Genomic DNA, 27676 nt, shown 5'->3' with positions numbered 1-27676 from the left:
CTTAGAAATCTTCTTTGTGGGTGGGAGGGAGAGGAGAATGTGACCCAGAGTCCAGGAGACAGTAACACTTGGAATCAACAAAATCACCTGGAGTTAAATTGTGTAACTGTCAACCACGTCTCCTATCAAGCCTTGCTTCAATCATGGCATTCCAGAAGGATTTACAGTTGTTTTCCCGAGAAATGATCCATGGGCTTTGCAATTATTGTGACTTCTGAAGTTCTTAGGTCCATGAAGCTCAGTGATGACAAAGTTGAGTCCAATCAAAAAAGAATACCAGGGAGTCAAGGCTTGAAAGAAACATGTTATTGTCCTTAAGTGGTTGCCCAAACCTGACCAGACCAAGTAGATTGTTGAAGATACAGAGGCTAAGGGCAGATTACCATCCTTATTCTTGTAATTCAGAAATTTTCATTGTTGAAGTAGAATTGAACCTTCCTAGGATCCAGGCTGGAGTACTGATGACAGCACTTGCACAGGCTCTTTGCCAAAGTCTGAGGACCACATAGGAAGACTCCCACCGCCGACCTGCAAGAATAGAATGGCAGCCAGAGTTAGAATGCAGCAAAGGCTGCTGACAATGTTTGAGGGAATAGTTTCTGCCTCTGCTAGGCCTCTACTACTCCCAACAACCTTACATAAAAATTCAGTTATTGACTTTTTCATGTTCTTCATGTTCGTCTTCTCACCTTTTCCGCTTGCAAGCCCCAAATATGCTCCCAACTCTTAACCCTCTCAGCACTCAGCCTTGCCTACTCTATTGAGCACAGACACTCAGGAGATGGAGTGCAGTGCACTAGTGAAGTACTAGACTCTGAAGCCAGGCTGTCTAGGTTCCAATCCCTGTTCTGACATTTGTCCCAGCTGTGTGACTTTAGGCAAGTTTCTTAACCTCTCTGTGCTTCAATATTCCCCCCTGTAAAATGGGATAGTATCCACCTCACAGGGTTGTTTGAAGGTTTAAACAAAAATAATATATGTAAAGCAATTAGAAAAATGCCTGGCATATAGCAAGTGCATATGTTAGCTGCCATTAAATCCATCCAGTGTTTTCTCACACTGAAGAGGTGGTGGTTCTTATTGCCAAGGATAATCTTTCTAACTAGGCTCTGGGTCTCACCCTGTCCTTCCTTCCCTCATACCTTCCTCTCCCCTCTTTTTTACTTGAGACGTAATTCACATGACTTAACATTCACCCTTTTAGAGTGTGCAGGTAGTGCTTTTTAGTATAACCGCAAAGTTGTGCAACCATCACCACTATCTAATCCGAGAACATTTCCATCTTCCCAAAAAGAAAGCCCATACACATTAGCAGTCACTCCCCATTTCCTCCCAACCGCCCCCACTCCCTGCCCTAGACAATCAAGTATACTTTCTGTCTCTAGATTTGCCTATTCTGAACATTTCATATAAATGGAATCATACAATATGTGGCCTTTTGTGTCTGGTTTCTTGCACTTAGCATACTGTTTTCAAGGTTCCTTCATATTGTAGCATGTAATATACTTCATTCCTTTTTACAGCTGAATAATATTCCTTTGTGTGAATATACCACATTTTGTTTATCCATTCATCTGTTGGTGGACACTTGGGTTGTTACCACTTTTTGGCTATTTTACATACATTCACATACAAGTTTTTGTGTGGACATATGTTTTCATTTCTCTTGGGTATGTACTTAGGAGTGAAATTGCTGGGTCATGTGGTGATTCTATGTTTAACATTTTGAGGAAATGCCAGAGTTTTCCTAAAGTGCTTCACTGTTTCACATTCCCATAAGCAACGTGGGAGGAACTTGCCTACAGTTTCCCCATTTCCTCGCCAACTCTTGTTATTGCCCTTTTATTATGGCCATCCTAGCCCTGTCTCCCCTTTTTTTTTTTTGCGGTATGCGGGCCTCTCACTGTTGGGGCCTCTCCCGTTGCGGGGCACAGGCTCCGGACGCGCAGGCTCAGCGGCCATAGCTCATGGGCCTAGCCGCTCCGCGGCCTGTGAGATCCTCCCGGACCGGGTCACGAACCCATGTCCCCTGCATCGGCAGGCGGGCTCTCAACCACTGCGCCACCAGGGAAGCCCCCTGTCTCCCCTTTTGTATGTTTATTTTATTCCTATCTACTGTCTCCTGATCTGTCTATAAATATGCTTAGATCATCCTTAAACTAAATAAGTATTTCCTGGACCCTGCCACTCCTCCAACCCTGTTGACAATACTCCTCTAATATTTCCTCCCTTGGCTTCTGTGATACTGCTTCTACACATTCTCCTACTTCTTCCCTGGCTCATCTTTCTCCCTTCCCACATAATGTATGCATTCCTTAATACAACTTCAACTATCATCAACCCGACACAATAATTAACATAATCTCTTTTGTTTATATGCTGTTTTACAGTTTACAGAACATTTTTAATATATTGTCTTGCTTATTCACGACAATCCTGCAAGTGAGTAGAGCAGGCGCTTACTAATATAAACCCCCATTTTACATATGAGGAATCTGAAGATCAGAGGGCTTTGTAGCTCAAGGTCCCAGAACTAGAAAGTGTCAGAACTAGCAGTAGGACCCAGGATCATCTGAATCTGAGTCACTAAGTGTTCTCTCCACTGCCTTCCTGAAGCCTTTCCTGATCACCCCATATGGGCATAGACTTTTCCTCCTTGTCCATGTACCTGCTTCATGGAGTGCATCATTCTGCTTGAGTTGATTATATGCATCTCTTGTTAAAATGTGTGCTCCTTGAAGGCAAGAACCCTATCCTATTTTTCTTTCAACCTCCAAATCTTTTAGAACAGTGTGTGCTGTACCCTATAGAAGGTAACCAATAATGTTTGTGGAATTGAACTGATCTTCACCTGCCAACTTGTTCCAAGGATTTATCTAATATGATCAGCTTAATCTTCCCATTGGAATGGCTGATTTTATGGCTGATTTTCATGCTCTAGCATGTCTCAGAACCCCTCAGAAAACTGAGGTCAGGTCATCAGTTAACTAGTTAATACACTCCAAACCCTTGTTACTTTAAGTAGAGGTCATTAAGGCCCAAAACAATGCATTTTTAAAAATTTAATTGTAGTTGACTTTTACAATATTGTGTTAGTTTCAGGTGTACAGCTTCAGATTCTTTTCCATTATAGGTTATTACTTCCCAGTGGTATATGGTACAATCCTTGTTATCTGTTTTATATACAGTGGTGTGTATCTGTTAATTCAATACTCCCAATTTATCCCTCCCCCTCCCCTTTCCCCTTTGGTAACCATAAGTTTGTTTTCTATGTCTGTGACTCCGTTTCTGTTTTGTAAATAAGTTCATTTGTACCATTTTTTTAGATTCCACATATAAGTGATATTATATAATAGTTGTCTTTGTCTGACTTACTTCACTTAGTATGATAATCTCTAGGTCCATCCATGTTGCTGCAAATGGCGTTATCTGAGTAATATTCCTTTTTTTTTGAAAGAAATTTATTATTTTTTACTTATTTTATTATTTATTTTTTGGCTGTGTCAGGTCTTGGTTGCGGCACGCAGGATCTTCGTTGTGGCTTGCGGGATCCTCCACTGCGGCTGAGATCTTTCTGGACCGGGGCACGAACCCACATCCCCTGCATCGGCAGGCAGACTCTCAACCACTGCGCCACCAGGGAAGCCCTATTTTTAGTTTTTTAAAGAAACCTCCATACTGTTTTCCATAGTGGCTGCACCAATTTACATTCCCACCAACACTGTAGGAGGGTTCCCTTTACTCCACACCCTCTCCAGCATGTACTACTTGTAGACTTTTTGATGATGGCCATTCTGACTGCTGTGAGGTGAAACTTCACATTGTAGTTTTGATATGCATTTCTCTAACAATTAGCGATGTTGAGCATCTTTTCATGTGCCTGGTGGCCATCTGTATGTCTTCTCTGGAGAAATGTCTGTTTAGGTCTTCTGCCCATTTTTTGATAGGGTTGTGTTTTTCTTTTTTGATATTGAGTGGTATGAGCTGTCTGTATATTTTGAAAAGTAAGCCCTTGTCAGCTGCATTGCTTGAAAATATTTTCTCCCAGTCTGTAGGTTGTCTTTTCATTTTGTTTATGGTTTCCTTTACTGTGCAAAAGCTTTTAAGTTTGATTAGGTCCCATTTGTTTATTTTTGCTTTTATTTCTTTTGCCTTGGGAGACTGATCTAAGAAAATATTACTACAGTTTATGTCTGAGAATGTTTTGCCTAGGTTCCCTTCTAGTTTTATGGTGCCATGTCTTATATTTAAGTCTTTAAGCCATTTTGAGTTTATTTTTGTGTATAGTGTAAGGGAGTGTTCTAATTTTATTGATTTACATGAGGCTGTCCAGCTTTCCCAACACCACTTGCTGAAAAGACTGTCTTATCTCCACTGTATATTCTTGCCTACTTTATTGAAGATTAATTGGCTGTAAGTGTGTGGGTTTATTTCTGGGCTCTCTATTCTGTTCCACTGATCTATATATCTGCTTTTGTGCCAGTACCAAGCTGTTCTGATTACCGCAGCTTTGCAGTATTATCTAAAGTCTGGGAGGGTTATGCCTCCAGCTTTGTTCTTTTTCCTCAGAATTGCTTTGGCCCAAAACAGTGCATTTGAATTGTTCCCGTTCTCTATTTTGTTTGGTAAGACAACCAGAACTGAGTCTCTTTGCCTCACTGTTTGAATGCATGTGGGGACAACAAATGTCTTCTCGTCAATTACAAGATCAAGACCCTTATTTCGCTGAAACGCCACAGGAAATTTCCTCACTTTTAAGCAAGAATCTAAGATTAGTGCAAATAGTTTTGGCCCCAGAGATCTTTCCCAAGAGTGTTCAACATGCTGTAATACTTGTCTTAAACCTAAATCTACAAAATGAATCAGTTCTGTAAAATCAGTTCTGTAACTAGAGGAGAATACACTTACTTGGGGTGGGTGGTAGCTATTGTAGAAAACTCATTGTCCCACATAGGTCTCCCAAAGGAGGTTTTCTGTTTCAGACCTGTCAGGATATCAGTGGCCTTGTCAAAGCTTAATGCTGCATGACCAGCCTGGTCAGAGAAATAGGAAGTTAGAAAAAGCAGGTCCTGATAGCTGCCTCTTCCTTCAGCCACTTTTAAACTTGGGTGTGAAGGTGAGAACAGGTAGGAAATCATAAGAAATGATTATTTCTAATCAGCATATATTATGTTTCGTCTGACATTCATCTTGCATCTTGGGAATTAGTCTGTTGTTTGAACTCACAAAGTTGCAGTCCCATCTGGCGAGGAAGAGACGGTAGTTTAGGAAACCCACTTTGCCTAATTCCTCCATCTCCTGTTCCAGGGAAACCAATAGGTCATTGAACCAAGCAAACGCACCTGTCTCCCTGTAGATCCAGTAGAAATAGATCTGGAATCAGCAAAAGAGAATATAGCCTTATTAAGTGCCCTTTACAATGTGCACTATGGTGACATGATTATGTACATATACACTATATTTGTTGATCCAGTCTAAGAGTGACCTGAAAAAATCACCTCTACAGTACAGCAGACCTCAGGTGGCATTAATGTCCAGAGTCCTAACAACTTCCCTTATGGAAAGAGAACTCCAACGTCAGCTTTAGTTCAAAGTGATTTTAAACTCCAATTGAAAATGAAGACCCAGTTCTTATGGTAAGTCTGTACAAGCAGATGCCTTGGCAGGGAGAAGTGATCACTCACTCTCATAACTCCAGGGAGGGGTTACTCTCTTACCAGTTGTAAAGAGCTTAGCCCATGAAAGCAATGGACCTATCAGGCCCAGACCAGATGAAAAGTGGTATTCGGGAGCATACCGTTTGTGTTTTGAGGTTGTGATTTGCATTCCAGAATTTGTACCAGATGGATTTCAAGATGGAAGCAAAGGGGGTGACCCCAACTCCTGCTCTGACCAACACAGCCACTTCATACTGGAAGACATCCTCACTGACAGTGCCAAAGGGACCATCCACCTTGATCCTGGCAGAAGGCAAAAATCAAAGGGCAAGTGAAGTCTCACCTCCACCCACAACCTCAAAAATCCTCCCAGAGGCAGAGCTGTTCCACAGCTGATTGCTACCTGTTTATTTTAATCATACTCCATTGTACCAGACTTAAGTTTCAATGCGGAATTGCTTTCTCTTTTCTGCTTGTCTGCTTTCTGGTCTGGGTCTCTGCTGCTCTTAAGGACCTACCTGGGAACTGGTGAATTCTGTTGTTCAAAAGCCCTTATGAGGGCTTCCCTGGTGGCGCAGTGGTTGAGAGTCTGCCTGCCGATGCAGGGGACACGGGTTCGTGCCCCGGTCCGGGAAGAGGCACAACAGTGAGAGGCCCGCGTACCGCAAAAAAAAAAAAAAAGCCCTTATGAGATTTTCTGTCCAGTCCCCCACTGCTCAGATATGAATGGAAAATAAGTCTTCCTCTGGAGCAGAGGTCAGAGTAAAGGGATGCCACTCCAGGTAAGAGATTGAGGGGCAATTAACAAAAATATACTGTCCCACTTCCATGCTGGAGCCATTTTTGTGCATCTTCAATTCCAAAACTTTGGATGGGTACATGACCCATCCTATGAATAAAGCACAGAGGCCAAAGAAGGCAAATTCAAATGGCGACAGGAGCAGGCAGATAAGGTAAATAAGTAAAGCTGGAGAGCTGGTGATGGCCGTAAATTGCGAACACAAGTCTCTTCTAAAGGGGGCAGCAGTTACCAAGTCCAGACAATGGTCATACTACGGAGCCAAGACTCAGCATTGTCAGGTTGCCTGATTCTTCAAGAGAAACCAGAAATGCCACTTTAAAAAACTGAAGCATGGTTGATTTACAATATTGTGTTAGTTTCAGGTGTACAGCATAGTGATTCAGTTATTATTTTCAGATTATATTCCATTATAGGTTATTGCAAGATATTGAATGTAATTCCCTGTGCTGTAACTGGGTAGGTTGGAAAAGCAACAAGAAATGCCACTTTTTCAATGTGAAAGCCTCCATCCAGATTTCTAAATGTTAGCAACCAATTTGACTTTCTAAACAATCAGGGTGTGTGCCAAACAAAATATGTCTGTGGGCTAGATATGGCGCAGAATGCCTGTTTGCAGCTTCTGACATAGACCCAAGCTGATGATTTCTGCCAAACCTCTCTTTCCGGCTCTGTCCAGCTTTGGAGGAACTCAAATATATTGCCCTCAAATTCTTTTTTATTCCTGTCAAGGTGACAATGTGGCAATTTATTTCTATAATCAGGAAGAACACAACTCTTAGCAGAGCAAGAAGAAAGTGCATATTCTTTACCTTGGTAATCACAACCTTCTGCTGGGAGTGATAAAATCAGAGGATCCTTTCAAAGATGTAAATAATGACTGGTGTAAGGATCCACTTCCAAGACTGCACACAGAGACAATAAAAAGTGAGGTTACACATTAATCTCTTCTCTAGGATTTGTTTGTGTAGCAGTTCATTCCTTCATTCAATAAATATTTACTGAGTTCTCTGACGTGTATCATTACTAAGCTGCTAATTTCACCAAAGTTTGAAGACGGAAATGGAAAGGAGTAATCCACAATGGTTTTGTTTGCTAATCTGTTACTCATAAAGCAGATCATTTCCTGAAATTTTACAGGTCTCACCAGGAAGCAAGAGAAAAGCACAGAAATAAAATACATGGTAATTATATATATTCTTAAATAATATTTAAAGTTTAATTTTAAGAATCTAAGACTATCTTCCAGGACAACTTGTCCAATCTGAAAAACCAACAGAGAAGGTAGATGTGAAATAGCAGCAGATGATTAAAAAGAAAACAAAACAAAAAGGGAAAGTGTGTGGCTGACACTACTGGTAACAGTAATACATAAAACTTGGTATTTATCCATCACCTCTTTTTTCAGGTGCTCAAAACATCTAACATAGTAAAACATTTTTTATCTTGTCTACTTTTTTTAAAAAGCAGTCTCTCTATCCCTGAGATCTTCTCAAAGGCAGCAGCAGTTTGCTTCTATATGCACAGGAGCTACTAAAAATGTATTTCCTAGCAGTGCTAAGTCATGTTCTTTTTTGCCCAACTGCTCAATCACAATACATTGGAACTGTGTGGAATGAGGTTTCTTATGCTGTTTCAGGCAAGATACTTTCTTGGGTATCTCTGGGGAGGAAAGGGGCAGAGACGGGGACAGTAAATCGGAGAGTGGGTATAATACAATTTGATGCTACTTCTTATTTGGAAAAAATCCCCAGCTGAATTCAGAAGACATGAAAAAAATATATTTAAGAAGTGGCTAGGACTTCCCTGGTGGTCCAGTGGTTTGGACTCCATGCTTCCAGTGCAGGGGGCACGGGTTTGATCCCTGGTTGGGGAAGTTCCACATGCTGTGGGGTGTGGCCAAAAGTAAATTAAAAAAAAAAAGTGGCTAATCACCAATGTGGGGAAAAAAATGTTAGCTTTGAAAGTAATCAGAGAAAATGAATATTAAAACAAAATAGTAATTTAGCGTCTCAAATTGGAAAGCAGTTTCAAACAATAATTCCCACCATTAAGTGGGATGCAGGGAAATAGACACATTCACATGTGCACCTGGGGCAAGTACAAATAAGTAGCATCTTCCCAGAGAGCAATTTGGCAAAACATCTCAACAGCCTTGAAAGCATTCCTTCTCTTTGACACAGGAATTTTATTTCTAGGAAATGGAGCATAAAATAATAATTAAGGTGTGCACAAAGTATATGAGTATAGTCATGACCCCTTATTTACTAAGAAAAAATGACAAAAATGGCATATCGGACTCCTCTGGTGGCACAGTGGCTAAGAATCCACCTACCAATGCAGGGGACACGGGTTCGAGCCCTGGTCTGGGACGATCCCACATGCCGTGGAACAATTAAGCCCGTGCGCCACAACTACTTAGCCTGCGCTCTAGAGCCCGCGAGCCACAACTACTGACCCCTTGTGCCACAACTACTGAAGCCCACGTGCCTAGAGCTTCTCTGCAGCAAGAGAAGCCACAGCAGTGAGAAGCCCGCGCACCGCAACGAAAAGTAACTGCTGCTCGCCGCCACTAGAGAAAGCCTGCGTGCAGCAACAAAGACCCAATGCAGCCATGAATAAATAAATAAATTTATTTAAAAAGAAAAAAGTGGCATATCATACAGACTTTTTTTGGCTAATACCAGACTGTCTTTTCTTAATTTTTATTTATTTTTTTGTATTGAGATATAATTGACATATAACATATTAGTTTCATGTGCACAACATAAGGATTCAATATTTGTATATATTTTGCAAAATGATCACCACAGTAATTCTAGTTAACCTTTCTCACCATGCATGGCTACAAAAAATTTTTTTTCTTGTGGTGAGAAATTTTACGATCTACTTTCTTGGCACCTTTCAAATATGCAGTAGAGTATTATTAATTATAGTCACCATGCTGTACATTAGATCCTCAGGACATTTTATAACTGGAAGTTTGTACCTTTTCACTACCTTCACCCATTTCGCCTATACCCCAATCCCTGCTTCTGGTAACCACCAATCTGTTCTCTGTATCTATGAGCTTTTTTTTTTTTTTAGAGTCCATATATAAGTGAGATCATACAGTATTTGTCTTTTTCTGTCTGACTTATTTCATTTAGCATAATACCCTCAAGGTCATTAAAAATGATCATGTAGGAAAAAATGACAAAAATGGTATAACATATGGCATTTTTAAAACAAATTCTTCAGGGACTTCCATGGTGGTCCAGTGGTTAGGACTCCACACTCCCTATGCAGGGGGCATGGGTTCAATCACTGGTCAGGATTGAAGTTCCCTCATGCTGTGTGGTGCAGCAAAAAAAAAAAAGTTTCAGTGGAATACTTGACAATATAGGAAAAGATCCATGATATAGACTAAAGGAAAAAAGTATTACTTCTAGGTGATAAAATTCTGTGAAATTTTAATTTTCTTCTAAATATTTTTCTGTGTTTTCCAAACTTTCTACAATAAGCATGTATTATTATTTTTTTATTTTTTATTTTTTTTATTTTTTATTTATTTTTTGCTGTATGCGGGCCTCTCACTGCCGTGGCCTCTCCCGTTGCAGAGCACAGGCTCCGGACGCACAGGCTCAGCAGCCATGGCTCACGGGCCCAGCCGCTCCACGGCACGTGGGATCCTCCCGGACCGGAGCACGAACCCGTGTCCCCTGCATCGGCAGGCGGACTCTCAACCACTGCGCCACCAGGGAAGCCCCAGCATGTATTATTTTTATAATTTTTAAATGGGGAGAATGTGGAGAGAGTATTTTTGTGTGTGTTTATGGAAGAAACAAACCAATACATTCAAACAGATGGCAAAACCGGTATTCTCTCCCTTGTGGTATTACATGACTATTCAAAGCAACCCCTGAGTTCTCAGTATACCTCCAAATAGGCCAACTATACCTTTATCTCAGGTAATAGATGGGAAAGGGATAGAAGCTGATGTGCAAGGTAAGACAGGGGATTAACTGCCTTAGCTAGTAAGGGACTAGTCAAGCGTTATAACTTCTTGTCTTTAAGGACCTCTTACTGGTCAAATTATATAAAAGGTGTCTGGTCATAGCCTACAAGTTCCACTGACTTTAGAAATGAAATGTGCTATTAACATATATCAGGTATGTCCTTTTAAAATTATTTTTAAAATAGGTAATACACGTACATGTCACAAAATTCAAAAGTACAAAAGGGTATACAATAAAAAGTAAATCTCCCTTCCACTGCTCCCCTCAGCTCCCCAAGGCAGTCAATATTATTATTTTGTGAATCCTTTTGGAGAAAATGCATTTAAATGATAATATTACATTAAGTACAAATGGTAGCAGAGCATACATACTGCCCTGACTTTTTTTCATTTAACATCTTAGAGACTGGTCCATATTCATATCTAGAAAGCTACCTTTTTATTTTCAATGGTTACAGAGTATGCCATTGTAGGAAAGTCCCGTAATTTAACTAGTCCCCTATTGATGGGCACTTATTTCCAATCTTTTGTTCTACCAAGCAATGCTACAATGAATAACCTAATACATGTAATTTAACACATTTGCAAGCATATTTTAGATGCTCACAAGCAATGCTTAAGAGCATTACCAACACAGCACATGAGCAAACTCTTTGATCTTTGCTAATCTGTTAGGTTTATTACTGTGATCACTCTGTTCATATCTTCTACATCTTTTTTTTTATCAGGTTGTTAGGCTTTTTCTTATTGATTTCTATATTTGTATATTAGGAAATTAATTCATGGTCTGTGAACTGTAAATACTTTTCCTACTCAGTAATTTGTTACCTGTCTTTCTTTATGATGGATTTTTTTGCCATAAAAAAAAATATATATGGATGGATGGATGGAGAGAGACAGGGAGAGAATAAATGAATTTGAATAAAAATATGTATTTTCTTTCCTTTTCTGGCTTCGAGCTTTTTAAAAATATTATTTAGAATATTTTTACTAAAACTCCAGTATTAGAAAAAAAATCCCATGTGGTCTTAGGGTGCTTTTATGATTTCTTTCATTTTTTTCAACATTTAAATCCTTGATCCATGCATCCTTGACCATATTTTACTGTAAAGTATGGAATAAAGAGACAGCTTTTTTTCCTAGATGTCTATCCTATTATTGTAAAGAATAATGTATCTTTTTTCCCAACTGATTTGAAATGTCAACTTTAGGGGATTTTCTTTCTTTCTTTCTTTCTTTTTTTAAAAATTAATTTTTGGCTGTGTTGGGTCTTCATTGCTGTGCGTGGGCTTTCTCTAGTTGCAGCAAGTGGGGGCTACTCTTAGTTGTGGTGCGCGGGCTTTTCATTGTGGTGGCTTCTCTTGTTGCAGAACACAGGCTCTAGGCACGTGGGCATCAGTAGTTGTGGCACGTGGGCTCAGTAGTTGTGGTGCATGGGCTTAATTGCTCTGCGGCATGTGGGATCTTCCCGGACCAAGGCTTGAACCCATGTCCCCTGCATTGGCAGGCGGATTCTTAACCATTGCACCACCAAGGAAGTCACAGGGGATTTTCAAAAAACATTTTTCTCTTTCTACATGAGGACAGAGCTATTGCTCTTAATTCTGCATATGATTTAAAGACTTTAATCATCCTCAGAGCACTTTAAGACACCACAAATCAACCTTTCTCTTCCATTTCTTCCTCAACCTAACATATTTTATGAACAAGTAAAGGTAAAGCGTAATATCCATGGTACTTACCTTGAGGCACACCTTAAGTTCCCTGGAATCCAGTTTATTGATCATCCACTATCTAACAATAATTTCCAGGCATGTTCTTACAATACCAAAGAAAGTCAACTTCAAGAATGGTTTAAAAAATAAATTGAGGGGGCTTCCCGTGTGGCCTCTGCCAATGACATATGGCAAAATAGGGCTCCCCAAGCCTCAGGTTCCCCATCCAGGAGTTGAGGAGCAGACCTTCCTTCAGAGGCTTCTTGTTGGTATTTTATGAAATCACAAGGCAGCGGGCTGTGGCCAAGATGGTGGAGTAGGAAAACCCTGAGCTTGCCTCCTCCCACATGCAAACAAACATTACAAATATTTACAGAGCAACTATCTATGAGAATGACCTAAAGACCAGCAGAAAAGATTTTCCACAGCTAAAAATATAAAGAAATAACCAAAACGAGATGGCTAGGAGGGGTGGAGTTGTGTTATAGTCAAGACCCATGCCCCCAGGTGGGTGACCCACAAACGGGAGGATGATTACAATTGCAGAGGTTCTCCTGAAGGAGGGAGGGGTCTGAGGCCCACATTGGGCTCCCCAGCCTGGGGTTTTGCACAAGCTCCTGAAATTTTGACTTTGAAGGCCACTGGGGCTTACTTTTGGGAGGCCCAGAGGGCTGTGAGAAATAGAGTCTCCACTCTTAAAGGGTGTATACAAAATCTCACATGCTCTAGGACCCAGGGCAGAAACAGTCGTTTGAAAGGAGCCCGGGTCAGACCACCTGCTGATCTTGGAGAGCCTCCTGGAGAGGCAGGAGGTCATTGGAGCCCAACCTCTGGGATATAGATACTGGTGGCAACCATTTGGGGGAGCTCGTTCTACCACTAGAACACTGGTGTTGGCAAGGGCCATTTTGGAGTCCTCCCTCTAGCCTATTAGTGCTGGGAGCTTACCCACCCACCAGTGGGCTGGCATTGGAGCTCCCCCAGCTGCAAAGACAGTCACACTGGGACATGGTGCCACCCAACAGCAAGCTGGCACCAGCCCTAGGACCCCCAGACTATGAAGGCAGCCACATAGGGACCCAGCCACCCAGCAGGTTGGCAGCCACTACAAGAGGTAGGGCCTGGCAGCCAATGTGGCCAGAGGCCAGTCATGCTTACCAGTATGCCCATAGTAGTCAGCCTCATCACAACAGAAGAGCCCATGCAGCTCACATAGGCGGCACCCATACAGCATATAGCTCTGGTGATCAGAGGGGAGTGTGCTACTGGGCCCCATAGGATGTCTCCTACATAAGGCCACTTCTCCAAGATCGGGAAATGTAACTGACCTATCTAATACATAGAAATAAACAGACAATTAAGCAAAATGGGGAGACAAAGGAATATCTTCCAGACAAATGAACAAGACAAAACCCCAGAAGAACTAGGCAAAGTGGAGATAAGTAATCTACCTGATAAAGAGTTCAAGGTAATGATCACAAAGATGCTCAACACACTCAGGAAAATAAAAAATGAACACTGAGAAGTTTTAACAAAGAGTTAGAAAATATAAAGTAGAACCAAAGAAATAAAATAAAATAACTGAAATAAAAAATACACCAGAAGGAATCAACAGTAGATTAGATGATACAGAGGAACAGATCAGCACACTGGAAGACAGAGTAATGGAAATCACTGAAGCTAAACAGAAAAAAAAATTTTTTTAATGAGGAGAAAAAAAATGATATAAGTCTATATTGACCTGAAAAGATGCTCAAGATATATGGTTTTCTTGAAAATCAGGAATCAAACAAGTACTACAGAATTGTTCCATTATTAAAAACAACAAAAAACTAGATACATATGTCTGAATATGTATGTATATTAAAAAGCCTATAAGAATAAAAAAATGAGGAAAGCTTAAGAGACTTCTGGGACCACTTCAAGCATGCTAACATTTGCAATATAGGGGTCTCAGAGAAGTAGAGAGAGAGAAAGGGGCAGAGAACTTATCTGAAGAAATAATAGCTGAAAACTTCCCTAACCTGGGGAAGGAAGCAGACATCCAGGTCCAGGAGGCACAGAGAGTCCCAAACAAGATGAACTCAAACACATCCACACCAAGACACATTATAATTAACATGGAAAAATTAAAGATAAAGAGAGAATCTTAGAAGGAGCAAGAGAAAAGGAACTAGTTATGTACAAGGGAACTTCCATAAGACTAGCAGCTAACTTTTCAGCAAAAACTTTGCAGGCCAGAAGGAAGTGGCACTATATATTCAAAGTGATGAAAAGAAAAAACCTACAACCAAGAATACTCTACCTGACAAGGCTATCATTCAGATTTGAAGAAGAGATAAAGAGTTTTACAGTCATGCAAAAGCTAAAAGAGCCTAGCACCAGTAAAGATCAGAGTGGAAACAAATGAAATAGAGACTGAAGAAAAATCAATGAAACTGAGAGCTGGTTCTTTGAACAGATAAACAAAAGTGATAAACCTTTAACCACACTCATCAAGAAAAAAAGAGTGGACCTAAGTAAATGAAATCAGAAATGAAAGAAGAAAAGTTACAACTGATACCATAGAAATATAAAAGATCATAAGAGATTACTACAAAAAATTATTATATGCTAATAAAATGGACAATCTAGAAGAAATGGATAAATTCCTAGAAACATACAATCTCCCAGGACTGTATCAGGAAGAAATAGAAAATATGAACAGACTGATTACCAGTAATGAAATTGAATCAGTAGTAAAAATAAAAAACCTCCAAACCAACAAAAGTCTAGGACCAGATGGCTTCATAGGTGAATTCTACTAAACACCTGAAGAAGAGTTAGCACCTACCTTCTAAAATTATTCCCAAAAATCACAGAAGGAACAATTCTGAATGCATTCTGTAAGGCCAGCATCACCCTAATACCAAAACCAGGCACCACAAAAAAAGAAAGTTACAAGCCAATATCACTGATAAACATAGATGCAAAAATCTTCAACAAAGTACTAGCAAACAGAATCCAACAACACATTAAAAGGATCATACACCATGGTCAAGTGGGACTCATCCTAGGGATGCAAGAATGGTTCAATACCCGCAAATCAATCAATGTGATACACCACATTAACAAACTGAAGAATAAAAATTATATGATTATCTCAATAGACGCAAAAGAGCTTTTGATAAAATTCAACATCCATTTATGATAAAAATCTTAACAAAATGTGTATAGAAGGAACATGCCTCAACAAAATAAATGCCATATATGACAAATCTACAGCCAGCATCATACTCACTGGTGAAAGCCTTAAAGTATTTTCTCTAAGATTGGGAACAAGATGAGGATGCCCACTCTCGCCACTTTTATTCAACATAGTATTGGAATTGTTAGCCACAGCAGACAAGAGAAATAAATAAAAGGTATCCAAATTGGAAAGAAAGAAGTAAAGCTGTCACTGTTTGTAGATGACATAATAATATATAGAGAAAACTCTAAAGACACCACCAAAAAAATATTAGAACTAATAAATTAATTGAGTAAAGTTTCAGGGTATGAAATTAATATACAGAAATCTGTTGTGTTTCCATACACTAAAAATGAACTATCAGAGAGAGAAATGAAGAAACAATCCCATTTACAATGGAATCAAAAAGAATAAAACACCTAGGAATAAATCTAAACAAAGAGGTATAAAAACCTATACTCAGAAAACTATAAGACATTGATGAAAGAAATTCAAGAGGACACAATACATGGGAAGATATACCGTGCTTATGGATTGGAAGAATTATTATTGCTAAAAAGACCATACTACCCAAGGCAATCTACAGATTCAATGCAATCCCTACACCAAAATACTAATGGCATTTTTTGCAGAACTAGAACAAATAATTCTAAAATATGTATGGAAACACAAAAGACCCTGGATAACCAAAACAGTCTTGAGAAAGAAGAGCAAAGCTAGAGCTCCCAGGTTTCAAACTACACTACAAAGCTACAGTAATCAAAATCCCTACCAAAATACTAACGGCATTTTTTGCAGAACTAGAACAAGTAATTCTAAAATATGTATGGAAACACAAAAGACCCTGGACAACCAAAACAGTCTTGAGAAACAAGAACAAAGCTAGAGCTCCCAGGTTTCAAACTACACTATAAAGCTACAGTAATCAAATAAGTATGATACTGGCATGAAAACAGACACATAGGTGAATGGAGCAGAATAGAGAGCCCAGAAATAAACCCAAACTTAGATGGTCAATTAATCTATGACAGAGGAGGCAAGATCATACAATGGGGAAAAGATAGCCTCTCTAATAAATGGTGTTGGGAAAACCAGACAGCTACAGGGAAAAGAATCAAATTGGACTATTCTCTTACACTATAAATAAAAATAAACTCGAAATGAATTAAAGACTTCAATGTAAGACCTGAGACCATAAAATTCCTAGTAGAAAACAGGCAGTATGCTCTTTGACATCAGTCTTAGCAATATTTTTTTGATATGTCTCCTCAGGCAAGGGAAACAAAAGCAAAAATAAACTAATAGGACTATATCAAATAAGAAGCTTTTGCACAGTGAAGGGAACTATCAACAAAACGAAAAGACAGCCTACTGAATGGGAAAAGATATTTGCAAATGATATATCCAATAAAGAGTTAATATCCAAAATATACAAAGAACTCATATAACTCAACATCAAACAAACAACTCAATTAAAAAATGGGCAGAGGACCTGAATAGACATTTTTCAAAAAAAGACATACAGATGGCCAACAGACACATGAAATGATGCACAATATCACTAAATCATCAGAGAAATGCAAATCAAAACCAAAATGAGATATCACCTTACACTTTTCAGAATGGCTATTATAAAAAAGACAACAATTAAGTGTTGGTGAGAATGTGGAGAAAGGGGAATCCCTGTGCACTGTTGGAGGGAGTGTAAATTGGTGCAGCCATTATGTTCAACAAAACGAAAAGACAGCCTACTGAATGGGAAAAGATATTTGCAAATGATATATCCAATAAAGAGTTAATATCCAAAATATACAAAGAACTCATATAACTCAACATCAAACAAACAACTCAATTAAAAAATGGGCAGAGGACCTGAATAGACATTTTTCAAAAAAAGACATACAGATGGCCAACAGACACATGAAATGATGCACAATATCACTAAATCATCAGAGAAATGCAAATCAAAACCAAAATGAGATATCACCTTACACTTTTCAGAATGGCTATTATAAAAAAGACAACAATTAAGTGTTGGTGAGAATGTGGAGAAAGGGGAATCCCTGTGCACTGTTGGAGGGAGTGTAAATTGGTGCAGCCATTATGTAAAACAGTATGGCAGTTCCTCAAAAAATTAAAAATAGAACTATCATAGGAGCTAGCAATTCCACTTCTGGGTACAGCTGACCCTTGAACAACATGAGTTTGAACTGCACATGTCCATTTATATTCAGATTTTTTTCAATAAATACATACTATAGTACTATAAGATCTGTGGCTCATTGAGTCTGCTGATGCCAAAACGTGGATACAAAGGCCAGCTGTAAAGTTATACACAGATTTTTGTCTTTCCAGGATTGTCACTCCTAACCCCTGAGTTGTTCAAGGGTCAACTGTATTTTTCCAAAGTAAACAAAAACACTAATTTGAAAAGATATACGCATCCCTATGTCCATTGAATCATTATTTACAATAACCAAGATATGGAAGCAACCAAGTATCCATTGATAGATGAATGGATAAAAAGAAAATGTGACATATATATATATATATATATATATTGGAATATTATATATATGTACATACATAATAGAATATTACTCAGCCATAAAATAGAATGAATCTTGCCATCGGTAACAACATGGACAGATCCTGAGGGTATTATGCAAAGTGCAATAAGTCAGAGAAAGACAAATACCTTATGATTTCACTTACACGTGGAATCTAAAAAACAAAACAAATGAATAAACATAACAAAACAGAAAGAGACTCGTAGATACAGAGAAGAGACTGGTGGTGTCAGAGGGGAGATGGTGGGGGGCAATGAGTGAAATAGGTGAGAGAGATTAAAAGGTACAAACTTTCAGTTACAGGGCTTCCCTGGTGGCGCAGTGGTTGGGAGTCCGCCTGCCGATGCAGGGGACACGGGTTCGTGCCCCGGTCCGGAAGGATCCCACATGCCGCGGAGCAGCTGGGCCCGTGAGCCATGGCCGCTGAGCCTGCGCGTCTGGAGCCTGTGCTCCGCAACGGGAAAGGCCACAACAGTGAGAGGCCCGCGTACCGCGAAAAAACAAACAAAAAACAAAAAACAAACAAAAAAAAAAAGGTACAAACTTTCAGTTATAAAATAAGTCAAAGGGCTGTAATGTACAGAATGGGGAATATAGTCAATAATATTTTAATAACTTTGTATGGTGACGGATGGTAACGTATTATGCTGATCATTTTGTAATGTATAAAAATACCAAATCACTCTGTTGTACACTTGAAACTAATATAATATTGTAAGTCAATTATACTTCAATTTTAAAAAAAAGAAAAAAAGTTGAACTCAGAAACAGAAAGTAGTAAGGGGCTGGAAGGTGGGGGAAATGGGGAGATGCTGGTCAAAGGGTACAAGCCTTCAGTCAGAAGATGAATAACGTATAGCATATGTCCTCCATAGGAGCCAGCACCAGGCTGAGTTAATAATGGTTATCATAAGAAGAGTAATAATAACAATAACAGCTCCTAACAAGAATCTACTATCCTTGTCCTGGTCTTACCTCAGCGGGGAGCCCTTCAAATTGGGGAGGCTTGCAGTGGGAGTCAGGATCGTTCCACTTCTCAAAAAACTCTGCACACTTGTGAGGATGATTCTCATCCATGTTCTTTTCTGTTTGATCCCGGACAAGTCCACTGAGACAGACAAAAATACAATATGTGGCAAAGAATTATGCAAGGTCAGGAACTGGGGCATGAAAATGGGAGTTTGAGGACCTTACCCAAGGCCATGAATCCCTAAGCCAATGAAGTACATGATAAAAATATGGTGTGTATACCAGAAGACCTCAGAATAACTCTTCTGGATAAATTCCATAGCTAAAGTCACCATGAGAACTAGAGCTATTGTGATGATCACTCCAGTGACACCAGCAATGTGGGTGAATGTCACATACTCCATTGTCTATGAAAGTAGAAATTTCAGCCTGACACAATTTCCACCAGGGACACCACGCCTTTCCTGCTCATGACCAGATTCCAGATGCTTTGCCCTTGAGTCAACTCACTGTGTTTGACGACTGGATGGGATTTAGCCAAGAATCTTTCTCCTGATGAGATAGGTTGGAGGGAATGGAAGCAAGGGATCCATCTGTGGCCTGTCGGCTTCTGCTATATCGTTCAAAGTTAAACAGGTGTGTGGTGATGTGAATAGCTAAATGAAAAGATGGAAAGGAATGTGAGAGTTGTCTCAGAAACATCATGGCAGGCATGCCCCACTAGAAGAGAAGGATCCTATATATAGTGCCAAGCAGAATGGTGAGTCCACAGAAGGTGCCCAATAATGATTACAGAGAGAATCAAGATCTTTTTTATACTCACTCTGTCCCCAAAGGAATAGAATGTAAATTCCATGAAAGCAGGTTTAGAATAGTGCCTGGCAAATAATGCCACGTGTTCAATAAATATATTTTGAATGTTTATATGCGTGGATGAATGAAACTAGATTGTGAATGTCCAGGAGCCTGCAGTTTCATCGTTTGCCCCAGTTACCCAGTAGGCAGATTATATATGCCACCAGCTTGTGGAAGGTGAGGTTGTGATCCAGTTGCTTTCCCAGGGTGCGCCTACAAAACAACAAATGTAAAATGATCAAGATAGGGTGTATCCAGGCAGCTTTATGAAATTCGCTAACCCATAACCAACATGTCTTACACAGAGTGTGCCAATACACACCCACTCTTGCTCACCCCCTTGGTTACCAAAGGAGACCTCTGGCTTCCATTCCTAGGGGCTTGGTGTTGAGCTGTCCTACTGAGACGTCAAGAGTCTCTTGTCTTTAATGTGAAAGTTGACCTACAATTGGCTGGGACTCAGTGAGCAGGTGCCTCTCAGGAAGGACAGCAAATCTTGACACACAGGAAGCAGAATCAGCATGCTGTTAAAATGCAAGCTGCAAGCAGAGGCTTGGGCCCAGGCCAATGCCAACTAGAACGGAGGAGAGAAGAAACCAATAGCTGCGTCATCTCCTCATCTTGCAGGTGAGCATGGGCCCAGTCCACTTGCCTGAGACCTGGACAATCAGTCCAAAATCTCTGTTTACAAATGACAGAAAATTTGCTGAACTTAACATTGAATTGAGAAATCCTCATGACAGTGGTTTGGACATGTTTGACTATATATTTATCAATATGAAAGAGAACAAGATTTAATGTTAACAAATAAATTATATGAATATAATACTTTACAAGGTTTTTAGCTTAATACACTCAATTATGATTTTAGCTTGTCACTTGTAAAACAATCTTGAAGATCATATATATTTTATTTGCACTTTAAATAAAGCTTAGATATTTTGAGTTATAATTACAGATGGTAACTATTTTTCCTCTTTTCTATATTTTCTAATGTTGCAATTATATGCATGTAATAATCATGTAATAAAAAAATTAACCATTTATATTTAAGATCTCTTTAATAATTGAATAAAATGGGCAAAACGAATGAACCCCTCAGAGCAAAAATTTTAAACTTAGGTAGAGATTTGAGAAGGGAGAACTTCTAAGAACAAAATTTCAAACTGATTTCCTTGGGTGGCCAGGCAGCATACATCAAGATCAATCTGATCCAACAGTAGAAGCCGCTAGAAAAGGAGACAAGGAATCAGTACTTCAAAGAAGTATTGAGCCCAGAAATAGGCTTGATTAGTATAGGCTAGTCAGAATATATTCAACTCTGTCTGTGGTAGCTAATTCCGACTTCTCTCCTCAGCTGTACAACTGGTCTCTGAGTCAGCTCCTTGGGATTGCAGACAATGGAGTATGACAATTTCACAGCAGCAGTGAAGGTGGTGGCAGCAGCCAGGAAATTTTTGTTCACTTCAGCTGACTGGTCAGCCTTACATGTATGCCTGTCAATGACTTGCTAAAAGAATATGAGATAGAGTTAGCAATTTCTCGGCCTTTTTCTAATTATCTTTTCGGCACAAAAACTATTTTTCCATACAACCTAAACCCGGGACAACGTGACATTGGTTTAATAAGCCAGGTCAAGATCTGCCTACCATCCATAATGGCTTACAATGCCAGGCAGTGCAATGAACATGAGCTGCCCTACTGTTTTCCATTTCTGACTCTTCCACATGACCTGTGTTTTCTCCCTCTGCTGAGTCACACTCCAACTGTTTTTGGTAGAGACGGCCTGTTCTATTTCTGAGTAAATTTTCTCTGCTCATCTCAAATATCCTGCATTTCCACGTTGGTTCCCACTGCTTGCTTATTTTTATGTGTTAGCATATGGTATTTGTCTTTCTTTTTCTGACTTACTTCACTTAGTATGATAATCTGTAGGTCCATCCATGTTGCTGCAAATGGCATTATTTCATTCTTTTTTATGGCTGAGTAATAGTCCATTGTATATGTGCCACATCTTCTTTATCCATTCATCTGTCGATGGACACCTAGGTTGCTTCCATGTCCTGGTTACTGTAAATAGAGCTGCAATGAACATTGTGGTACATGAGTCTTTTTGAATTATGGTTTTCTCAGGGTATATGCCCAGTAGTGGGATTGCTGGGTCGTATGGTAGCTCTATTTTTAGTTTTTAAGGAACCTCCATACACCAACGTGCCATACCCACCCCCACCCTTCCTCTTCTGTCCTTGATCTGCTCCTTCCCCAGCCTTCTCCAACCTGTTACTCTGACCTGACCCCACCTTTTATACAGGCCTTGAATTTGGCAACACCACCCACTTCACAAAACCCCCCACCCCAAGTATCCCTCTTGTTTGATAGGTATTTTTCTGTGAGATCAGTCCACAGTGGTGGTTTTCAACTTGTTCATTTATTTGTTTTCAACCAAACTCTTTCTTAAAATCATAAACAGGAATCCATAAGACAGATAAAGGCTGCTTTGGTTGAAGTAGAGACACTGCCCAGTTAGCCTTCCCCTCACACCCTGTAGGGATACCTGAATTTCTGTGGAAACCAGTTTGAAAATTGCTCAATATTTCTTTACTGTGTATTTTCATTATTGAGTCTGGGGAGTGTGCCCTGGATAGGTCTGTCAGATTTAATGAACAAAAATACAGATGCCTAGCTAAATTTGAACTTCAGATTTTTAAAAAATGAATAATTTTCTAATATGCCCCTGTCTCATGCAATATGTAGAATAACTTATACTCCCCCAAAAAATATTTGTTACTTTTCTGGAATTCAAATTTACCTGGGCATCCTGTATTTTTTTTCTGGCAACTCTAACTCTAGGCGAAATGAGGGCATTGGGTCTCAAAGAAGCCAGCGTCAGAGATAAGAAAAAAACAGAGATTCCCCACATCACAACTGTGATACTCACCCCCAGGATTTGTCTTGTGTAGTAGTACTTGTTACCTTCTCAAATGACAGGAAGGCATGCACAAACAGGAAAACATTCAGCCCCAACCAAGCAGCCTAGAGGAAGAAAAATTAAGCAAGGGATAAAGTGAAATTTGGGTACAGGAAAGAGTAGATAAGGGGTAGAAAATAGTGTTACCATTTGGCTATTTTGTGTTTATCTGTTTTCATTTTGGGGGTGGTGGGTGTGCCACACAACATGTGGGATCTTAGTTCCCCGACCAGGGATAGAACCCCTGTCCCCTGCAGTGGAAGTGCAGAGTCCTAACCACTGGACCGCCAGGGAATTCCCATATCTGTTTTCATTTTAAATGAGTCAACTTACTCTGAGTCAGTTAGGACTTCAAGACATGCATTAGATGCTAATGACCAGGGTCAGCACATCAAGGCTCATAGACCAAATCTATCTCACCACCCGTTTTGTACAGCCTACAAGCTAAGAATGGTTTTTATATTTTGTTGTTTTCACATTTTTAAATGGTTGGAAAAAATCAAAAGAAGAATATATTTCATGATGTGAAAATTATATGAAATTTCAGTATCTATAAATACAGTGGTATTGGAACTTAGCCACACCTACTTATTTCTGTATTGTTTATAACTGCTTTTGTGAGTCAATGGAAGTGTTGAGTAGCTGTGACAGAGAACATATGGACTGCAAAGCCTAAAATATGTACTACCTAGCTCTTTACAGAAAACATTTGCCAACTTCTGGATTGGAGCGTTCCAACTATTGCACCTATAAGAAGGCAATACGTGAATAAATGGATTTCTAAAGAAATAGAAAATAAATTTAACATCTGTGACAATACCCATCTGAAGGGACTAAACCATTCCAGATGGGCCTGCCTCTTTAATACACTTTCCTGACATACACTTTCCTGTTTTTAGATTGTGATTCTTTTTTCAAATTAACCTATCATTGCTTTGGACTCATTTGAGCTCTTAAGACTTCTTTGGTCTGTCCCAAGATCTGTCTCTACATTGGCAAAGAGGGAAATTTGGAACCTACCGTCCCTTTCCTTGGAGAACAACCAGGTGGGCTTTAGCCCAAGCTTGAAGGTGCTAGTCTGTAATTGATCAGGACTCTAGGGCACTGGGATGCCTCTGATATATATCCATGGCCCCAGGATGGTCCAGAACCATCTCAGCCCCACAGGTAGAGGGCCTTTAGCCTAGAACATGGCCTATTCAGATTCCCTAGATCTGGACCACTCACACACCTCTGGCATCATAACATAGTGATTCGAAGTGTGATATTGGAGTCAAACTCCTTGGGCTCAAATTCTAGCTCCACCACTTTCTAGCTCTGTAATCTTAGACCTGTGATTTAACTTTTCTGAACCTCAATTTCTTCACCTATAAAATGCGGACAATAACTATATCTACCCCACAGCAATGCTGTGAGACTTACATGCAATAATGTATGTGAAGTGATTAATACAGTGCTTGGTGCATAGTAGAAGCTCAATAAATTCTGCCTGTGTCATCACCAGACTGGCTTTACCAATCAATTTCTTCCTGCATTCTTTGCCCACACACCCTTTCCAGAGTTGTGTGTCTTCCAGAGATCATTTGACCTTAATGGAAAAAGAGAGGTGAAAGCCACAGATACTTCAAGAGTTCAGAAGACAAAGGAGAGAAGCTTATTTAGAGGGAGCAGAAATATTTCAGAATCTGAGAGGGACACAGAGGCAAAGACCTCTGTGACAGCCCATCATCAATTGTAGGTAAGATGAATGATGAAATACAGTGACATCTGAGAGTAAGGAATTCCATTCCCCACCTTGACTATAATTTCCTCCACTATGAATGGAAAAGAAAGAGTAGAAGACCTGGCAGGAAGAGTAAAAATATTTTGGGGGTAATTTATTTTTCATTAAAATAATAGTTCAAAGGAGTGTATGTCAGAGATAACAAGAAGTCTGAGCCTGCCAGTGGGATTGGTGCAAGGTGAAAAATCAAAGCTAGTTACATCATCATCACCACCAGGGGTGATGAACTCTCCAAGCAAAACCTAAGAGAGGGATAAAAAATGCAGAGGATTTTAGACCTAGAAACACACTTATATCTAATCTAGTTTTCATCAATCCGCCCCACACACACAGGTGACCTGAAGGCTAGAGAGGACAAATAATTTGATCAAGGTCACTCAATTAATAGCAGAACTGAAACTAGAGTTCAGTTAGAGAGTGCATTAGAAGGGGATTGTGCATACGTGGTGTGGTAAAGGCATTTTGGCTTGAACCCTGGGGAGCTAGCTTTGAGTGATGGCTCTGCAATCAATTCACTGTGTGACGTCTAGGTCTTATTTTCCCTTATAAAATCAAAGAGTTGGTTTGGTTCTGCACTACACAAAGCTGTAGCCACTAAGCACATGCGGCTACTAAGCACATGAAATATGCCTAGTTTTAATTGAGATGTGCTGTAAGTATTAAATACACATCGGATTTCAAAGACTTAGTAAAAATAAAAGAATATAAATTATCTCATTAATATTTTCATATTGATTACAGGTTGAAAGGATAACTTTTGATATATTGGATTAAACAAGATATATTACTGGAAATTAATTTCACCTATTTCTTACCTTTTTCAATTGTCTAGGTACTAGACAATTTTTAAATTACATATGTGACGTTACATTATATTTCTAGTGGACAGCACTGGACCATAATCTCTAAGATCACTTATATCTCAAACATTCAATTTTATTATTTCTTGATGTGAGCAATATAAGAAGAATGGAGAGAAATGAGTGCTCCATGGCACTAGTTAGAAGTGAAATGGAAGAGAAAAAGAAGACAAAAAATGAAAACAGATTGAAATTCCAAATACTTGTGGTTTATATTTTTGTCTCTTTACCAATCAATTTCTGGAGTTGGACTTTTTTCCTTTTCTAAAATGCTGAAATATATCATACACAGAAAAGTATATAAAACATATATGTAATCCTAGAGTTGGAACTTTCAGCTGATAACTGGCCTTGATGAGCTCAATATTGGCATGGAATCTTTCCCTTTCAAGTAACTTCACAAATATTAACAAACATAATGTCTCCTTACTCTAAGAGTAATTATTAGAAAGTGAAACATCACTTACCAGAAACAAAACTGAGAACCAATGGTTAACCACCCAGTTTCCCATTGTCAAGTGGTGGTTTGGAGCCTCTGTAGGCAGCAGGGAAGATTCAGCAACTTGGATTCTGGAGAGATTCTTCAGGATTGGCACCTCTGTCCAGCTCAGGGACTGTGAATCTTTAATATGTGAAAGATGCACACCTACCCACAAAGCTTTCAGGAATGAATACATGCACTCTGCCTTCCTCCTCTGGTCAGAACTATGTTATCAGCTTTGGTAGACCAGCCCTACCTATAAGTACCACAGGTGTTTTCCCTGGTGGGGTTTTATCCCTTCAGGAAATAACAATCTTCTTGGGTGGGAATGTTCTCTCCCATCAACTTATCAACATGATTTAATGTGGGGCATTGTCTTCCTTGATAAGACATTCGCTAAGGTTTCTCATAAGGAAGATTTTGGGCTGAGGCTATAAACAGATGATCTCAGGAAAAGCAGGGCAGAACACACGCCTGTTAAGGAAGCTGCTTTAAGGTGGGCTTTCAGAAGAGCTGCTGCAGCTGCCTGCTGCAATTTGGACCTCGGCCTGGCTAGCTCAGAAACTTTGTTTACCAGTTCTCCTGGAAGATGATCTGGCTCTGGGGAGCGCTTGACTGGTTGGAAGGACAAGTGAAAAGAATGGCCACATAAAATAAAAGAAAATTTAGCAGGTACAAATGAACACCTCGGTTCAAAAAAAACAGAGGCAAAGTATTCCAAACGAGAGAGGTGATTGTATTCTAGTATGATGGATTAGCTAGAGTTGTGTGTTCAGTTCTGGGCACTGATATTTTTCCTTTTCTAAAATGGTGAAATATACACAGAAGAATATATAAAACATATATATATGTAATTTAAAAAATAATTTTAAGGAATGAATAACTATGTACTCAGTAGCCAGGTTTAAAAAATTGAATATTTACTTCCAGTATCTTAAAGTCCTCCCTGTGTCCCTCTGTGATCACGATTTCCCTTCTTCCCCAGTCTCTCCCCCATCAGATGTAACTACTATCCTGAAATTTGGAGTAATCATTGCCCTGTTTTTCTCTACAGTTTTACTAACTAAATGCATTCCTAAACAACATATTGTTTAGTTTTTCCTGTTTTTGAACCTCTAAGTAAATGGAATCTAACTGTTTGTATGTATATATGCTTCTGTGATTTGCTTCTTTCACTCAACATTGTGTCTCTGAGATTCGTACATGTTGGCACATGTAGTTCCCACAGTTTGCGGGATCTCAGTTCCCAGAGCAGGGATTGAACCCGGGCCATGGCATTGAAAGCCTGGAATCCTAACCACTAAGCCACCAGGGAACTCCCAGTTGAGCATCTTTTAATTCAACTGTTGGCCATTTGAGTGAGTTTTCTTCTTTGAGAGGTGCCTAGTCTAGTTTCTGGCCTTCCTTCCTTCCTTTCTTTCTGGTGTGATTTCCCAAGTCTTTATTGTGTGGTTACAGAGGATGTGGAGATTGGTTTCAGGAGTTTTGACATGGTGGGAAAGACGTCGTATTCCCTGAGCTCTTCAATGTGTCTGTAGGTTTCACAGTGCTTGGCTCTGCATCCTTGTTTGGCCACCTTACACCAAAAGACTAAGTTTTGGAAATCAAAAGTTCAACCTGGCTTCAGCCCCTCTTGGAAAGGTGATAGTATGAACTTGTTTCTTTCATTTTTTCTTCTCTTTCTTTTTCTTGATGTTTCATCTTTTGTCCCATCTCATTATGGTTCCTTCTCTATATCTTTAATTGTAGAATATCTTTTCTGCTAGTCTTTTGTTCTTCTAATCAATAATTTC

General features: G+C 39.5%; 1 protein-coding gene across 1 annotated transcript; it reads right to left on the bottom strand.

Moving 5' to 3' along the window:
* Positions 1 to 48: 48 nt before the first annotated feature.
* Positions 49 to 25914, bottom strand: NOX1 (NADPH oxidase 1). The gene is given in 15 exon segments (XM_024746549.1): positions 49 to 528; positions 4909 to 5033; positions 5227 to 5373; positions 5798 to 5960; positions 6176 to 6208; positions 6321 to 6542; positions 7267 to 7361; positions 18943 to 19075; positions 19162 to 19343; positions 19447 to 19601; positions 19937 to 20013; positions 20256 to 20365; positions 22730 to 22764; positions 22767 to 22824; positions 25870 to 25914. Coding segments are annotated over 15 exon segments (1707 nt in total). The 3' UTR covers positions 49 to 401.
* Positions 25915 to 27676: the final 1762 nt, after the last annotated feature.

This window comes from Neophocaena asiaeorientalis, unplaced genomic scaffold, assembly GCF_003031525.2.
Source record: "Neophocaena asiaeorientalis asiaeorientalis breed wild unplaced genomic scaffold, Neophocaena_asiaeorientalis_V1.1 scaffold406, whole genome shotgun sequence".
NCBI classification, from domain to species: Eukaryota; Metazoa; Chordata; class Mammalia; order Artiodactyla; family Phocoenidae; genus Neophocaena; species Neophocaena asiaeorientalis.
The sequence above is the reverse complement of the archived record's forward strand: the minus strand, read 5'-3'. Positions and strand labels throughout refer to the sequence as shown.